Source organism: Xyrauchen texanus, chromosome 46 (genome assembly GCF_025860055.1).
Source record: "Xyrauchen texanus isolate HMW12.3.18 chromosome 46, RBS_HiC_50CHRs, whole genome shotgun sequence".
NCBI classification, from domain to species: domain Eukaryota; kingdom Metazoa; phylum Chordata; class Actinopteri; order Cypriniformes; family Catostomidae; genus Xyrauchen; species Xyrauchen texanus.
In genome coordinates, this window is record NC_068321.1 from 24690867 (window position 1) to 24705280 (window position 14414).

General features: G+C 39.1%; 1 protein-coding gene across 1 annotated transcript in view; it reads left to right on the plus strand.

The window, feature by feature from the left end:
* Nucleotides 1–14414, plus strand: part of LOC127638289 (uncharacterized) — a 42725-nt gene that overhangs the window by 16382 nt on the left and 11929 nt on the right. Inside the window, exon 3 of the mRNA XM_052119761.1 lies at nucleotides 13277–13385. Within this exon, the coding sequence (XP_051975721.1) occupies nucleotides 13277–13385 (109 nt within the window). The remainder of the gene's footprint in view (nucleotides 1–13276; nucleotides 13386–14414) is intronic.

Below are 14414 nucleotides of genomic sequence, written 5' to 3' on the forward strand. Positions count from 1 at the left end.
AACAAGCAAACAATCTGTGTTCCAGTGAGGCACTTACAATTGAAGTCAATGGGGTACATTTTTGGAGGGTTTAAAGGCAGAAATGTGAAGCTTATAATTTTATAGAAGCACTTACGGTACAATAATTCTGCTGTAGAGACTCATGAATTGTTTGAGCTGTAAAGTTGTTTAAATAGTCATTATTATGGCCGTTTTATGGCTTAATGTTTATGGCTTTTCTTAATGGCAACTAAGTCTGTAACTTTACACAGAAAAGGTTAATAAGCAATTTAATGACACTAAAATCATGTTAACACATATTGTTTACGTCTTGTGGCTATACTTTTGAAACAGTGAATATTTCAATGTTTACAGATTGGCCCCATTGACTTCCATTGTAAGTGCCTCACTGGAAAGAAAATTAAGGACGAGACGAAACCAATTTTTGTGGTAATCAACATTCTGCCACAAATGGTGTCGATTGAGCTTAACTTGTGTTCAAGATGGAATAATGTCCCTGTTATGGTCCTCAAAATTGGCTTCTTTTCCTTTATGCACAATTATTTATTATAGACGTTCTGAAATTTGACCCGAATATGGTCTTGAACTTTTCGTGAGATTCACACGATTTGTGTGGAGAGAGAGAGATGTATTTTTGTCATGTAAAGATTCGTCATACACACACACACACGCGCGCAGCTTTTCTCTGCCATTTTGCTGTTGATTCAAGCGTGCTGCACCTTTATAAGGAGGCTTTGCTCTGGATTTGGGCTGAAGCTCCCACTGTGATCATGGCATTTAGAATGAATGGGAGAGCACACACACGCGTGCGCACAGTTAAATGGCTTGCTGTAAAACTCATGACTGTTATGTAAGAGGGGGATCTTTCTGATTTAAACCCAGCCTTAGGGGGTCATCTCTCTCTCTCTCTCTCTCTCTCTTTATACTCAATGTTAGTGAGAGTCTGTGAATAAAACTCATTCATGTCATTTTTGACATATTGGCTATTTTCGTGGAATATTAGCACTTACTGTCCAGTAGTGTTGTTCTGTATGTGCGGCTTCACTCTCTGAAACGCAAAGTGCTCCATGTTGACCTTATTCACACTTAAGCGTAATTTCTGATATATTTGGATATATATGAAAATTTATTTGTAGACTGAGAATTTTTATGTGGAACTGAAAGACAAGCGGAAATTAAATCATGTGATCCACAAGTTCTCAGCAACGCATCAACTAGTGGCAAAACTTACCGACTAATCGACTAGTCGTGCAACCCCTACTGTGTACTATATATTGTGTACTGCCATTTTTAAGAATACAGTATTAGGCAGGTGGTTTTAATGTTGTGGCTGATCAGGGTATGTATGCTTGTGAAGGATTAAATATAGTATGATTAAAAAAAAAAACTTTAAACAAAGCCATGAAACCCAAGACACAATTACACACTTTGCTCCACATCTCTGTATTCTCAGTGGGCCGTATCCTTCAGTGGATTATAGTATCAGCAGGAATTAAACCCCCCCGTGACAAAAGCTTGTTCCTTTATTGACTGTTTAACTTACACACACTCACACGCACAGAGTGGGTGGGTGGGTTGTGTGTACACTCATGCCCACATTTGTTTAGCTTTTTCAGATAACAGGATGCCGTGGTTTGTGTCCATGAATACATGTATTGTTACGAGCCCTCGCTTGCATAAAAATGCATATAATTTAAATGATTACGTAAGGAGGTTCTTTATGCAGGACAATTTAAAAATAAGCTACATCAGCATCAGTGAAGAATTGCATAAAAATGTAATTTTGTCTTGTGAACATGGCTTGAAAGTTTAAACTTAATATTACAGCACATACTAGATTAGACACACATACAGGTCTTCCTCATGTCAGCTGCTAGAGAATAATGGAGCTGTCCGTGGTGTTCAAACTGTGTTAGTACATCTATCTGTCTGTCTGTCTACTGTATCTATCTGTCTATCTTCCTATCTCTTTCTGTCGGTCATTCTCCCTGTCTGTCTTTCTACTGTATCTATCTGTCTACACTCCTGTCTGTCTGTCTCCATCTGTCGCTCGGTCAGTCTGTCTGTCTATCTACAGTATCTATCTGTCTATATTCCTATCTCTGTCTGTCTGTCTTTCTGTTGGTCATTCTCCCTGTCTGTCTGTCTACTGTATCTGTCTATCTTCCTATCTGTCTGTCGTTTTGTCATTCAGTCTCTCTTATTCTCTCTATCTGTCTGTCTCCATCTGTCTTTCTGTCGGTTATTCTCCCTGTCTGTCTACACTCCTATCTGTCTGTCTGTCTATCTACTGTATCTATCTGTCTATCTTCCTATCTCTGTCTGTCGGTCACTCTCTCTGTCTGTCTGTCTCCATCTGTCTGTCTATCTTCCTATCTGTCTGTCGTTTTGTCATTCTGTCTGTCTGTCGGTTATTCTCTCTATCTGTCGATCTTCCTATATGTCTGTCTCCGTCTGTCAGTCTATCTTTCTGTCTGTCTGTCTACTGTATCTATCTGTCTGTCTCCATCTGTGTGTCGGTCTGTCTATCTTCCTATATGTCTGTCAGTCTGTGTGTGTCGGTCATTCTCTCTGTCTATCTATCTTTCTGTCTGTCTGTCTCCATCTATCTATCTGTCTACTTCCTATCTGTCTGTCAGTCTATCTGTCTGTCTATATTCCTATCTGTCTGTCTCCATCTGTCGTTCTATCTATCTGTCTGTCTACTGTATCTATCTGTCTATATTCCTATATGTCTGCTCTGTCTGTCGGTCATTCTCTCTGTCTGTCTGTCTATCATTCTGTCAGTCTATCTATTTACCTGTCTGTCTACTTTATCTGTCTGACTCCGTCTGTCGTTCTATCTATCCGTCTCTCTGTCAGTCATTCGATCTAGCTATCATTCTGTCTGGGTATGTCATCATTCTAGTTTTTCTGTCTAATGTAGCTGGATTATTACATACAATCTGGTCCACTTTTCAGGCCAAAAACGACCCACTTAGACAGGAATACTGATGTATAGCCACCATTTTTTTGTTTGTTTGTTTTTTTACGTTTCTGCATGCCGATTAGAGCCAAGTAAATCTGAAATCCATCATATTTCAGTAATAGATCAGCGTAGAAGGACAAAGCGGATTCTATAATTCTTGTGGATCTAGTGTACTTGCTACCAAGTGCCTTAAAGAAAACTGAGTAGATTGCAAAGATTCAAAGCCACGAACCTGGCAAGTCTTGGCAACTCCTCGTTCTTTCTCAAAAGCACTCAGTGTAGCAGCCTTGTACTTCGTGAACACTACATTGCACTAAAGTACTAGCAATATTTGTGTGATAGCAACAGACAGCCAATGAACATCACACAACCTAAATAAACCCTCAACAATGCTGCATCAACAACATGATGTACTTACACTACAAATGTTTTTTGTGTGAATCGTGTGAGTTCATGTGTGTAAATGAAGGATTTTTATGGGAAACTTTGTCTTGGGGCTGTCTGTCTTGCCCAAGAGCATCAGATTTTAATTGAGCTGTTCTGCCGTGCATGAGCGAAGATTAGATCTGGGATGGACTGTGTGCCTGTGTATTTACAGATGTGTGCGTATCTTGTGTTTGTGTGTTCAGTGTAGAGGGCTGCTGTCTAAGAAATTATGCCATGCTTTGAATGAAATGAATGAGCTAACAGCAGGGTGTGCTAACACACACACACACGTGTGCACTTCCTCTACTGGACAGCCTTTGACTTTGTCTCGAAAGGCCTGTTTTATCTCACACACTTCAAAAAAATAATGAGTTATTGGCAGAAACGGGCGCGTGGAAACGCACATGGGCTCGCAGCGCTGTGCAGAGTGGGTTGGTTATATAATGATCTCTAGTACATTCTGAAGCGTGGATGTGTTGAGAAGTGTGAGTGTATGATACTTCCTGCATGATTTGTGTTTGTGTTGTGTGTTTCTTATGGGAAGCTATATGGAGAGGGAGGGAGGGGTGGATGGCTGTATGTTTGGCATCTCTCTTCAGCCTGGACATGTCGTGTGTTTACTCCGTGACAAGAGAGAGGTGCGTGCGTTGGTCCCGGGGCAGGTAACGAGGATAGTATAACAGGTCATGGTGAACCCCAAAACTACCCGCCTCTGAGTGTGTGTGTGTGTGTTTGATGGTGTATGTTTATGTGTGTGTGTGTGTGTTAGGCGCTCACCTGTACCTGTCATATATCCTCCTCCTCGTCTGCTGTGTTTGCACCGTGGTCTCCTGTTTGCTCCCCCCCCAACATCCCTCAAACACACCGTGCACACACTCTCACACTCCCTGTGTCCACCACCCCTTGGTTGCTATGCCAACAGCCCACTTTCGAGGTGAGAGTGCTTGGAAGAGCAGATTCCAGATGTCAGGGGGAATTTGGGTTCTTTCTGCCCCCTACTGGTGACTCCACACACCTGCAGGCTGCCGACTGCACCTCCTCATCAGGGCCGATACATAATCGAGCTTCATTACCATATAAAATAAAATCCCCGAACTCATCATAAACATATCATAAAAAAGCATCAACTCAATTTCGGTGAACTGCTCATATACTCAAGAGATGTCACTTTCTCACATCTCCATCTATCAATTTTACCCCCTCTTGCCATCCTCAAGTCACTGCGGGAATACAAACAGAACTTTCACTTGATCATACTTTGGCTTCTTTTGGAATTATTTTGGTTGGCCAAGCAAATATGAACAAAATAGCTGGTCATTTTTTGTCTGAAATGCCAGTGACCAAGAGTGTAGATTTGGGTTGTACTTGCTTCTTTTGATTATTGGGGGGGGGTAACCTCCCCCCCATCTACCCCGAATCTATTGCCCCTGCCAGTGACTCTGTATTAATTAATTGTTTTTACAACAGCTTAATTCAAACAAGGCTTATCCAATCATATTTTAGAGTCGGAAAAGTAATCAAATTAAATACAATGGAAATATTAAGTAGAATCGATTATTTATTGATAAACAGGATCATGGACAACCTGGAAATATCACAGTAATGAATATAATCTTAACACTGATAGCACACATACATCACCAAGACGTCTATTTGATGTGTGTGTTAACATCTAGAAGACACATTTTTACTGTCGTTTGCTCATCTGCAATACGTACTGTAAGATGTATGTCAATAAATATGTATCGGATGTCAATAAGACATTTTGCAGATGTATCTGAGGTGTTTATTGTGTTTAGGTGTTTATGTTTGCAAATCTGATCTTTTTAAGATGTTTAGCAGATGTTTATTAGATTCTTGATGGTTTCCTGATGAAAAGATCTAAAAACAGACATCTTGGAGATGTACGTTTGCTATCTGGGAAAAGTCTGTGGTGAATATACTTTTTTTCCTAGCTAGACATTGTACTCTGTGAGTGCTATAGATAATAATCTTTTTATATTTTTTCAAACTCAACAAATCAGGAACAGAAAATACATGGAAATTGTTAATGTGGTGTTATCAGCCAAACGTCTAAGTAACCTTACATTGAGTCTCACGTCTACAGGCTTTAAATGAATTATTCAGATCTTAGAGAAGCGTCTACATGTCCTTTATCTGTCCTCGATCGATAGCGAGGGGAAAAGACAAAGATATAGACAGAGAGATACAGAAAAAATGATGGTCATTGTGTTCTTTCGGTCCTCATTTCACCTGTTCATTCATTACGCCCCACTCCATTCTCAGAATGTTCAGAGTGTATTTTGTATGTGTCTCAAGCAACCCAAATTGACTTTTACCCCCCTTATCACAGTTTGTCAAACATCAACTCACTAAACGACTACTTCAACAAAAATGTAAAGCTTTGTGAAATACTTATGATAGATAAAGTGCAATTAAAGTAGTAAAAAAATTATAGTAACTAATTTTATCGTTGTATCATCCGATACTGCTCCTAACGGACAGCACTCCAGCCTCAGCGGTCATTTGTTGCTATGGTTACCTCCTCAGAAGAATATGACCTCTGGCAGCGAGTGTCTTTTTGGTGGCAAATGCACGCTCAGACTTACGCCAACTTTTGTCGTCACTGAAATGTTATGTTGTAAATCTCAGCAATGGTGTCAAAATAGCATTCTCAAACTTAAGGCCCTTTGTTTATGCGAGTTAAGGAACTGATCGCGCCCGGCCCACCGTGTTGCCTTTACTTTTCTGACAGCGAATGAATAGGAACACGTTCGACGCGTGCACACTACAACTGCTTTGTGACACTCTTTTAATACAGTCAATGGCCAGCACATGCACAGAGTCAAGAAAATCTAGGCAGCGCGTGGTCAAGCCACGCAGCTGTGCTGATGACGCAATTGAACATGGAGCGATCAGCAATTCAAATATAATTCACGTTTGTTTGAAGAGTTAATCATGCAACACACCACTCAGGTGCTTTTCTGTTGAATCAGTATCGGATGATAAAACAGTTTAATATTCCACATATTACATTATAATCTACATTATAATAGCCTGATGGCACCCGTTTACTTGCATTATTTGGACATACAGAGCTGAAATGTGCTTATAAAGATCTTCACTTTGGATCTGCTCAAGAAGGAAAGTCATACTCATCTGAGATGGCTTAAAGGTGAGTAAATCATGAGAGGATTTTCATTTTTAGGTCTCTGTGACAGCGCTAGTCTCTAGTCTTTATAAACAGTGAGGGGAAGTGGGGACTGGGTAGCTCATACCGCTATGTCTCCACGGTAACACGCTCAACAAGCCGTATGATAAGATGCGGAGGCAATTGAGATTCGTCCTCCGCCACCCAGATTGAGGCGAGTCACTACGTGTTACCGCGGAGACATAGGGCATGTGGAGGTTACCCCATGTGACTACCCTCCCTAGCAACCGGGCCAATTTGGTTGCTTAGGAGACCTGGTTGGAGTCACTCAGCACACCCTGGATTCAAACTCACGACTTCAGGGGTGTAGTCAGCGTCAATACTCACTGAGCTAACCAGGCCCCATTTCCCCTCACTGTTTATAAAGACTAGAGACCAGCGCTGTCACAGAGACCTAAAAATGAAAATCCTCTCATGATTTACTCACCTTTAAGCCATCTCAGATGAGTATGACTTTCCTTCTTGAGCAGATCCAAAGTGAAGATCTTTATAAGCACATTTCAGCTCTGTATGTCCAAATAATGCAAGTAAACTGGTGCCATCAGGCTATTATAATGTAGATTATAATGTAATATGTGGAATATTAAACTGTTTAGTTCACTATTTGTTTTATCATCCGATCCTGATTCAACAGAAAAGCACCAGAGCTGTGTGTTGCATGATTAACTCTTCAAACAAACATGAATTATATTCACTAGCGTCTATTTGGCGGAAGGTGAAAATACGCGCTATGAATCAAACTTTTGTGGCTAACGAAAGTAAACTTGGGAAATGTAATCTTTCTTGAAGTGATAAAATAATTACAGTACTTTTTTGTCAATATATCGTCTAAAACTATCCTAATGGAAAGCGCTCGAGTGGTCAGCTCTTGCTATGGTTACCTGCTTATGTAAACATTTGCGATCTAAGGTGTATTCAAACTAATTTTGTTACTAAAACGTTGTTTTTAAAATTGTAATTCTACAACTTTTTAAGACCCCCAACATTTTTGTTGTTCTTATACATTTGTTTTGTGTGGTCTCGTTCATTCATGCTCATTCTAATTCCTTCTGTTCCTAATTTCTTCATTTTTCACATCATATCTGCGGCAGCTAATTGTGTGTGGGTTCGAAAACAAGTGCAACCAAATAATACAAAAAACTAACAAGTAAACTAACCCAATAACAGATTGAGCCAATCAGTGTTGCATTAAGTTTACAATTAACCAATTACTGACTGAGCATCCATAGATCATGGATGATATTTAAAGATTTTAAACCCCTACCTCTCTCCCCTCCCTTTGAATCCTGAACCAACCTTGAACTGTATTTGTCTGTCTGTCTGTCTTGCCTGCTTTATATGTTCTTGTGTGTGCTCTGGCTATGTCTGTGTGTCTTCAACATTACAGCCGTGTTTCCACCATCAGCTTGGTGCGATTTGAGTGAATTTACAAAGTGACACAATTGAGAGGCTGTTGTCCCGAAACAGATGTGTTGACAGACAGACACTTTATGGTTTGTGCGTAAACCTCCCCGCCCGAGCTAGCTCTGTTCTCCTGGACCTCCTTCGCTCTCCTTAGACTGGTGGGGATCCAGCTGTGACTGTTATATATTTAAAGGCGTAGTTCACTCAAAAATAAAACTTCTGTGGGACACAAAAGGGGATGTGTAGCAATATCCAAGCTGCTTTTTTGTTTCCATACAAGTTCAAAATACTTGGAATATATAGTGCGTTCAGAAAGTATTCAGAGCACTCACATTTTGTTATATTACATCCTTATGATAAAATCCTTTAAATATATATATTTATATTACATCTACACTCCATACCCCATAATGACAACGTTGCAAATGTATTAAAAAGGAAAAACTGAAGTATCACATTGACATAAGTATTCAGACCCTTAACTCAGTACTTAGTTGAAGCACCTTTGGCAGCGATTACAGCCTCTAGGCTTTTTGGGTATGATGCGACAAGCTTTGCACACCTGGATTTGATGATTTTCTGGCATTCTTCTCTGCGGATCCTCTCAAGCTCCGTCGGGTTGGATGGGGACTCTCAGTGGACATACATTTTCAGGTCTCTGATGTTCGATTGGGTTCAAGTCTGGGCTCTGGCTGGGCCACTCAAGGACATTCACAGAGTTGTCCCTAAGACACACTTACGTTGTCTTGGCTGTGTGCTTATAATCATTGTCCTGTTGGAAGGTGAACCTTCGGACTTTTCTGAGGTCCTGAGCGCTCTGGACCAGGTTTTCATTAAGGATATCTCTGTATATTCCTGCGTTCAGCTTTCCTACAACCCTGACCAGTCCCCAAGTCCCTGCCGCTGAAAAACACCCCCACAGCACGATGCTACCACCACCATGCTTCACCATTGGGATGGTATTGTGCAGGTGATGAGTGGTACATGGTTTCCTCCAGACATGACGCTTGGAATTGAGGCCAAACAGTTCCATTTTCGTTTCATCAGAACAAAGAATCTTGTTTTTCACAGTCTGAGAGTCCTTTAGGTGTCTTGCACTGAGGAGAGGTTTCAGTCTGGCCACTCTGCCATAAAGCCCAGATCGGTGGAGTGTTGCAGTGATGGTTGTTCTTCTGCAAGTTTCTCCCATCTCCACACATTATCCCTGGAGCTCAACCAGAGTGACCGTCGGGCTCTTGGTCACCTCTCTTACCAAGGCCTTTCTCCCCCTATTGCTCAGTTTGGCCGGGCGGCCAGCTCTACGAAGAGTCCTAGTTGTTCCAAACTTCTTCCATTTATGAATTACGGAGGCCACTGTGCTCTTGGGAATGTTCAATGCAGCCAAAAAATGTTGTAGCCTTCCCCAGATCTGTGCCTTGACACAATCCTGTCCCTGAGCTCTGGAGGCAGTTCCTTTGACCTCATGGCTTGCTTTTTGCTCTGATATGCATTTACAGCTGTGAGACCTTATATAGACGGGTGTGTGCCTTTCCAAATCATGTCCAATCAATTGAATTTTCCACAGGTGGACTCCAATCAAAGTGTAGAAACATCTCAAAGATGATCCAGAGAAATGGGATGCACCTGAGCTAAATTTCAAGTGTCATAGCAAAGCGTCTGAATACTAATGTCAATGTGATATTTCAGTTTTTTCTTTTTATAAATGTGCAAAGTTATCAAAAATCTGGTTTTTGCTTTGTCATTATGGGGTATGGAGTTTAGATTGTTGTGAATGTTTTAGCATAAGGTTCTGGAAATGAAAGGCTCTGAATACTTTCTGAATGCACTGTAGCACACAAGTGATATGGCCTACTTTTATGGTGCTGTTTTCCTTTTTGGAGCTTGACAACCATAGTCACCATCCACATTCACTGTATAGAAAATACTTATAGGTCTGGGAAGGAGGTATTTTGTGTTCTACAGAAGAAGAAAAAAACAAACAGGCTTGGAACAAAGTAAATGAAAAAGTATTTCTAATCTCTTTAATCTCATTTACTCACCCTCATGCCATCTCAGATATGTATGACTTACTTTCTTCTGCTGAACACATATTAAGATTTTTAGAAGACTATCTCAGCTCTGTAGGTCCTCATAGTGCAAGTGAAAGGTGGACAGAATTTTTAAGCTAAAAAAGCACATAAAGGCAGCATAAAAGTAATCCATATGACTCCAGTGGTTAAAACTCTATCTTCAAAAGTGATATGATAGGTGTGGGCGAGAAACACATCAATATTTAAGCCATTTTATTTATAAATTGTCCTCCGTGCCCAGTAGGTGGCGATATGCACAAAGAATGAGAATTGCCAAAAACAAAAGAAAACGTGGAAGTGGAGATTCATAGTAAAACCCCAATCCTGAAAAAGTTGGGACAGTATGAAAAAGGCTAATAAAAACTAAAAGGAGTGATTTGTAAATTGTATTCTCCCCTTGCTATATTGTAAGCACTACAACTACACATTATAGGATGTTATTATTTTTGTGAATGTTATTATTTTTTTTGAAAATGTACAGTCATTTCAAATCAGATGATTGTAACACTTCTGAAGACATGGATTTAACCACTTGAGTCATTTGGATTACTTTTATGCTGCCTTTATGTGCTTTTGGAGCTTCAAAGTTCTGGTCACCATTCACTTGCATTGTATGGACCTACAGAGCTGAGATATTCTTCTAAAAATCTTTGTTCCTGTTCAGCAGAAGAAAGAAAGTCATACATATCTGCGATGCATGAGGGTGAGTAAATGATGAGGGAATTTTCATTTTTGGGTGAACTGTCCCTTTAAGCACAAAAAGTCCCAAAACCATCACATTAATGAAATCTCCCTACCAGTCTAAAGACAGTCTGATCTTCTTCCGTGTCTCTCTTTCCCTTCTGTTCTGTGTTCTGCTGTGTTACCATTGCTGTGTTCCTTTACACTATTTGTTTACATGTTCTCTCTCTTTTCTCTTTCCAGCTTTCATTTCCTCTCTTTCTCTTCAAAGCTTCACCTCTCTCCGGAAACAAATGCTTCTCCTGGTCTCTATGTCTTTTGTTTTCTTTTTTCCATAGAACTAATCTAGAACGTTTCTAGCTCTGTGTGTGCTTTTGTTTAACTTTCGTTTCTCTCTTTCTCTCTGACTGACCAGACTCAAGGGTTTCTTGTCTTTCCAGGCGTCTGTCTCTCGCTTTCTCTCTCTTTTGCAGCTGTGCTGGTTTGGTTGACGTCTCTCTCATGGTTTTGTTGGACTCTAGTCATGCAAATAATTTTCTGCCCTACCATCACAGAATAAAATGTCTCTCTTCCTTTTTTACTGTCTTTTTGTCTTTCTCCCTTCAGCTGTAACTTGTCTCTCAGTCCTAATCTGTGTTTGTGTGGCACCTTCATCGCTTTTCAATGTTCATAGTTGTCTTGTCTCTCTATGTGTGTATACTAATCGTCTGTTTCCTTTTAATTGTGTCTCGATCACTCAGTCTCATTCTAATATCAGCATTTGTCTTTCTCTTTTTCACCTCTGTCTCACTGTCCCTTTATCTCTCTTTCTGTCCTTTTGGCCTTTGCTCTGGTTTAGTTTGGTCCTGTCAACTAGTACAGTAGTTTAGTCAAATCATTTAAGGAATGTTTCCGGTTCAGCACAAGTTAAGATCAACAGCATTTGTGGCATAAAGTTGATTACCACAGTAAAATTAACAGTTAACATTAAATTGCACACGGATTCAAAAGTATAGCCACAAGACTTTAAACAGTATAGAAATAATCGCTTATTGACCTTGTCTATGTTCAATGCAATGATGCTGGAAACCCAGTAAATTTAGTCCCCACACAATGAGGATGAATTGGACATGTTTTTTACTGATGTGTTCATGAGTGCTTAAACAAAAGTGCAAGTTTCACATTTCTGGAACACTTCCACAGCGTTAGGTAAGTTACACAAAAAGTAATATATCACTAATTACTACTCTAAATTGTAATCAGATTACTAACTTGTTACTTTACCGGAAAAGTAATCACATTACAAATTACTTTTATGATTCTTTTTAAAACACTTTTCTGTTTATTCCGCTCAACTTATTAAAAATAATGTTTATTTTTCTCTTTGTTTATTGACTCGTTAGGGGGCATAAGCCCTCCAGCCAACAGTCAAACAGATGTGCATATTAACGCTATTAACGTTTAAATGTATTTTACATATATAACATTATTTTTCAAATATGTGTCACTGTAGTAAAGTAATTAATTAAAAGTAAGTTAGTAATTATAGTAATTAAAATGTATTAACTTTATTGAAAGTCAGTAACTGTAATCTGATTACAAGAATTTGAAATGTATTGCGCGACACTACTTTTTATACTGAAAAGTAATTAAAAGTAACACTTTATTTTACAGTGTCCTTGTTACACATATTACATATATCAACTATAGTAATAAAAGTCAATTATGCATAATTACAAGCAACTAACACTAAACCTATAGTAAGTACATGTTGTTAATTAGTAATAATGAGAAATTATATATAATTACACTGTAACAGGGACACTAAAATAAAGTGTAACCTAAAAGAATTACAGTATTTAATTACTTTGTAATTAGATTAGACACCCAACACTGGTCACAATAATTTTTTTGTAGTAATCGACATTATACCGCAAACGTTGTCGATGGACATTAACTTTTTTTGAACCCGGAACATTCCTTTAAGTAGATTTTCCAGTTTAGGCCAACCACCCCACTTCGAACACCACGGCTGGAAAACGAAACGGATCGCTACGTGACATGATGAGTTTTGACAGAGGTTTGCTGAGAGATTTATTTGGCAGCTCACTGTATCTTTTGCATCGATTGTTCATCTGTTTGTGTCCAATTTTGGGATTTTATAAACTGAAGATGCACTTTGACCCATAATGGCTATATGTTTTATAACAAGAAGGTTTGTTTTTATTGTTTTTATCTGTTGTGGCTTTTTTTGATCAAGCAATGAAAGGTAAAATTAATTCTTATGCCTGTTATTGAATTGTGTTCATATTCTTGTCCATTTCCAAAATTTGCAAAAGTCGGTCAAAAGTAAGACTTGTGCTTTTCAGGGTCAAAAGGTCATGTGGGTTTGAATTTGTTCGATTCAGTGGCTGAATGCTAGAAGAACACAAATGGGATGCAGTGAAAAATGAGACCCATGTAAGTAAACAACACCGGTATATTTATTAATCTCTCTTTCTCTCTATTTCTCTCCATCCATCTCTCTCCGTACAGTAGGAATATGGGGACTAAGCCAGCTAACAGTCCTAAGGGTCAGCCGCCAGACGCAGACGGGCATTCGTCAGTGTCGGACCTTGCCAACTCACTCACTGGAGATATGGTGATGGTAGGACAGCGTGTTTGTTGTGTACGCTTAGGTTATGAATAGTCTTTTGTACTTTGACTATCAGCACAAAGTCTGGTGCACATTACATGAGAATCCCACACATTTACTCCGAATTTTAAGATGCGTTTTAGCGGTCTGTTTGAAACAGTACGATGCTAATGTTTAAACGGGCAAAAACAGGATTCAATAGCACATTTGACCATATTGGGCTCGTATATGCTCATCTGTTCAAATGTGTTCGAAACCAAAGCAAAGCGCCACCTGTTTTTATGATTTAATGCCACTATCCATTTCCCCTATCAAACTGATAAAACAAATTGTGCAATGACAATCAATCAGATTGGAGCTTAGTGTTTTGAGAAAGCTCTTGTCATTTTTGTATGCAATATTCATCAGACGGTCTCTTGGCATGCCCGTCAGAGACTCAATCCTGAATAATTAGAGTTTGTTTTGTGTGTCTGTATGCGTGTTTGCGATCTCTCCATGTGTAATGCTGAGTCATAACCACAAGGGCTGAAGTTTGTGCACCTAATGCTTAAAGTCTCTTATCTGTCTCAACAGCATCAAGGAGGCTTAAGGGATATCCGCGTGTCTGTGTGCGTGTTTCTCGATCAATACTGGAATAACCGCAGACCTCTCTGAATTGTTTTATTAAAACAACATAGAAAACAAAAGTCAGATTTTGAATCACAGAGATGTGTTTTGATTAGCATACTAACATACTAGTCTTACTATTTCTGCAGTACACTTAAAAACCCTAATAAGTTGACTTTACTCAGTTGATTGAGTAAACTCGTTTACTCAGTTTTATTGAGTAATGGTGTCTCCAACACTTGTGTAATTAAGTTTACTTGACTTGATTTTTATATAGAATAAACGTAACTATTTAAGTAAATGTGACTAGATGCAGTAGACACATATTTGCTATTTAAATATTGTTGTTTCAACTTTATAATTTAAGTTGAATGGAATCAAATTTAGGTCATGCAATAACAGTTTAATAATGAAGATTTGAATTATTCAATAAAC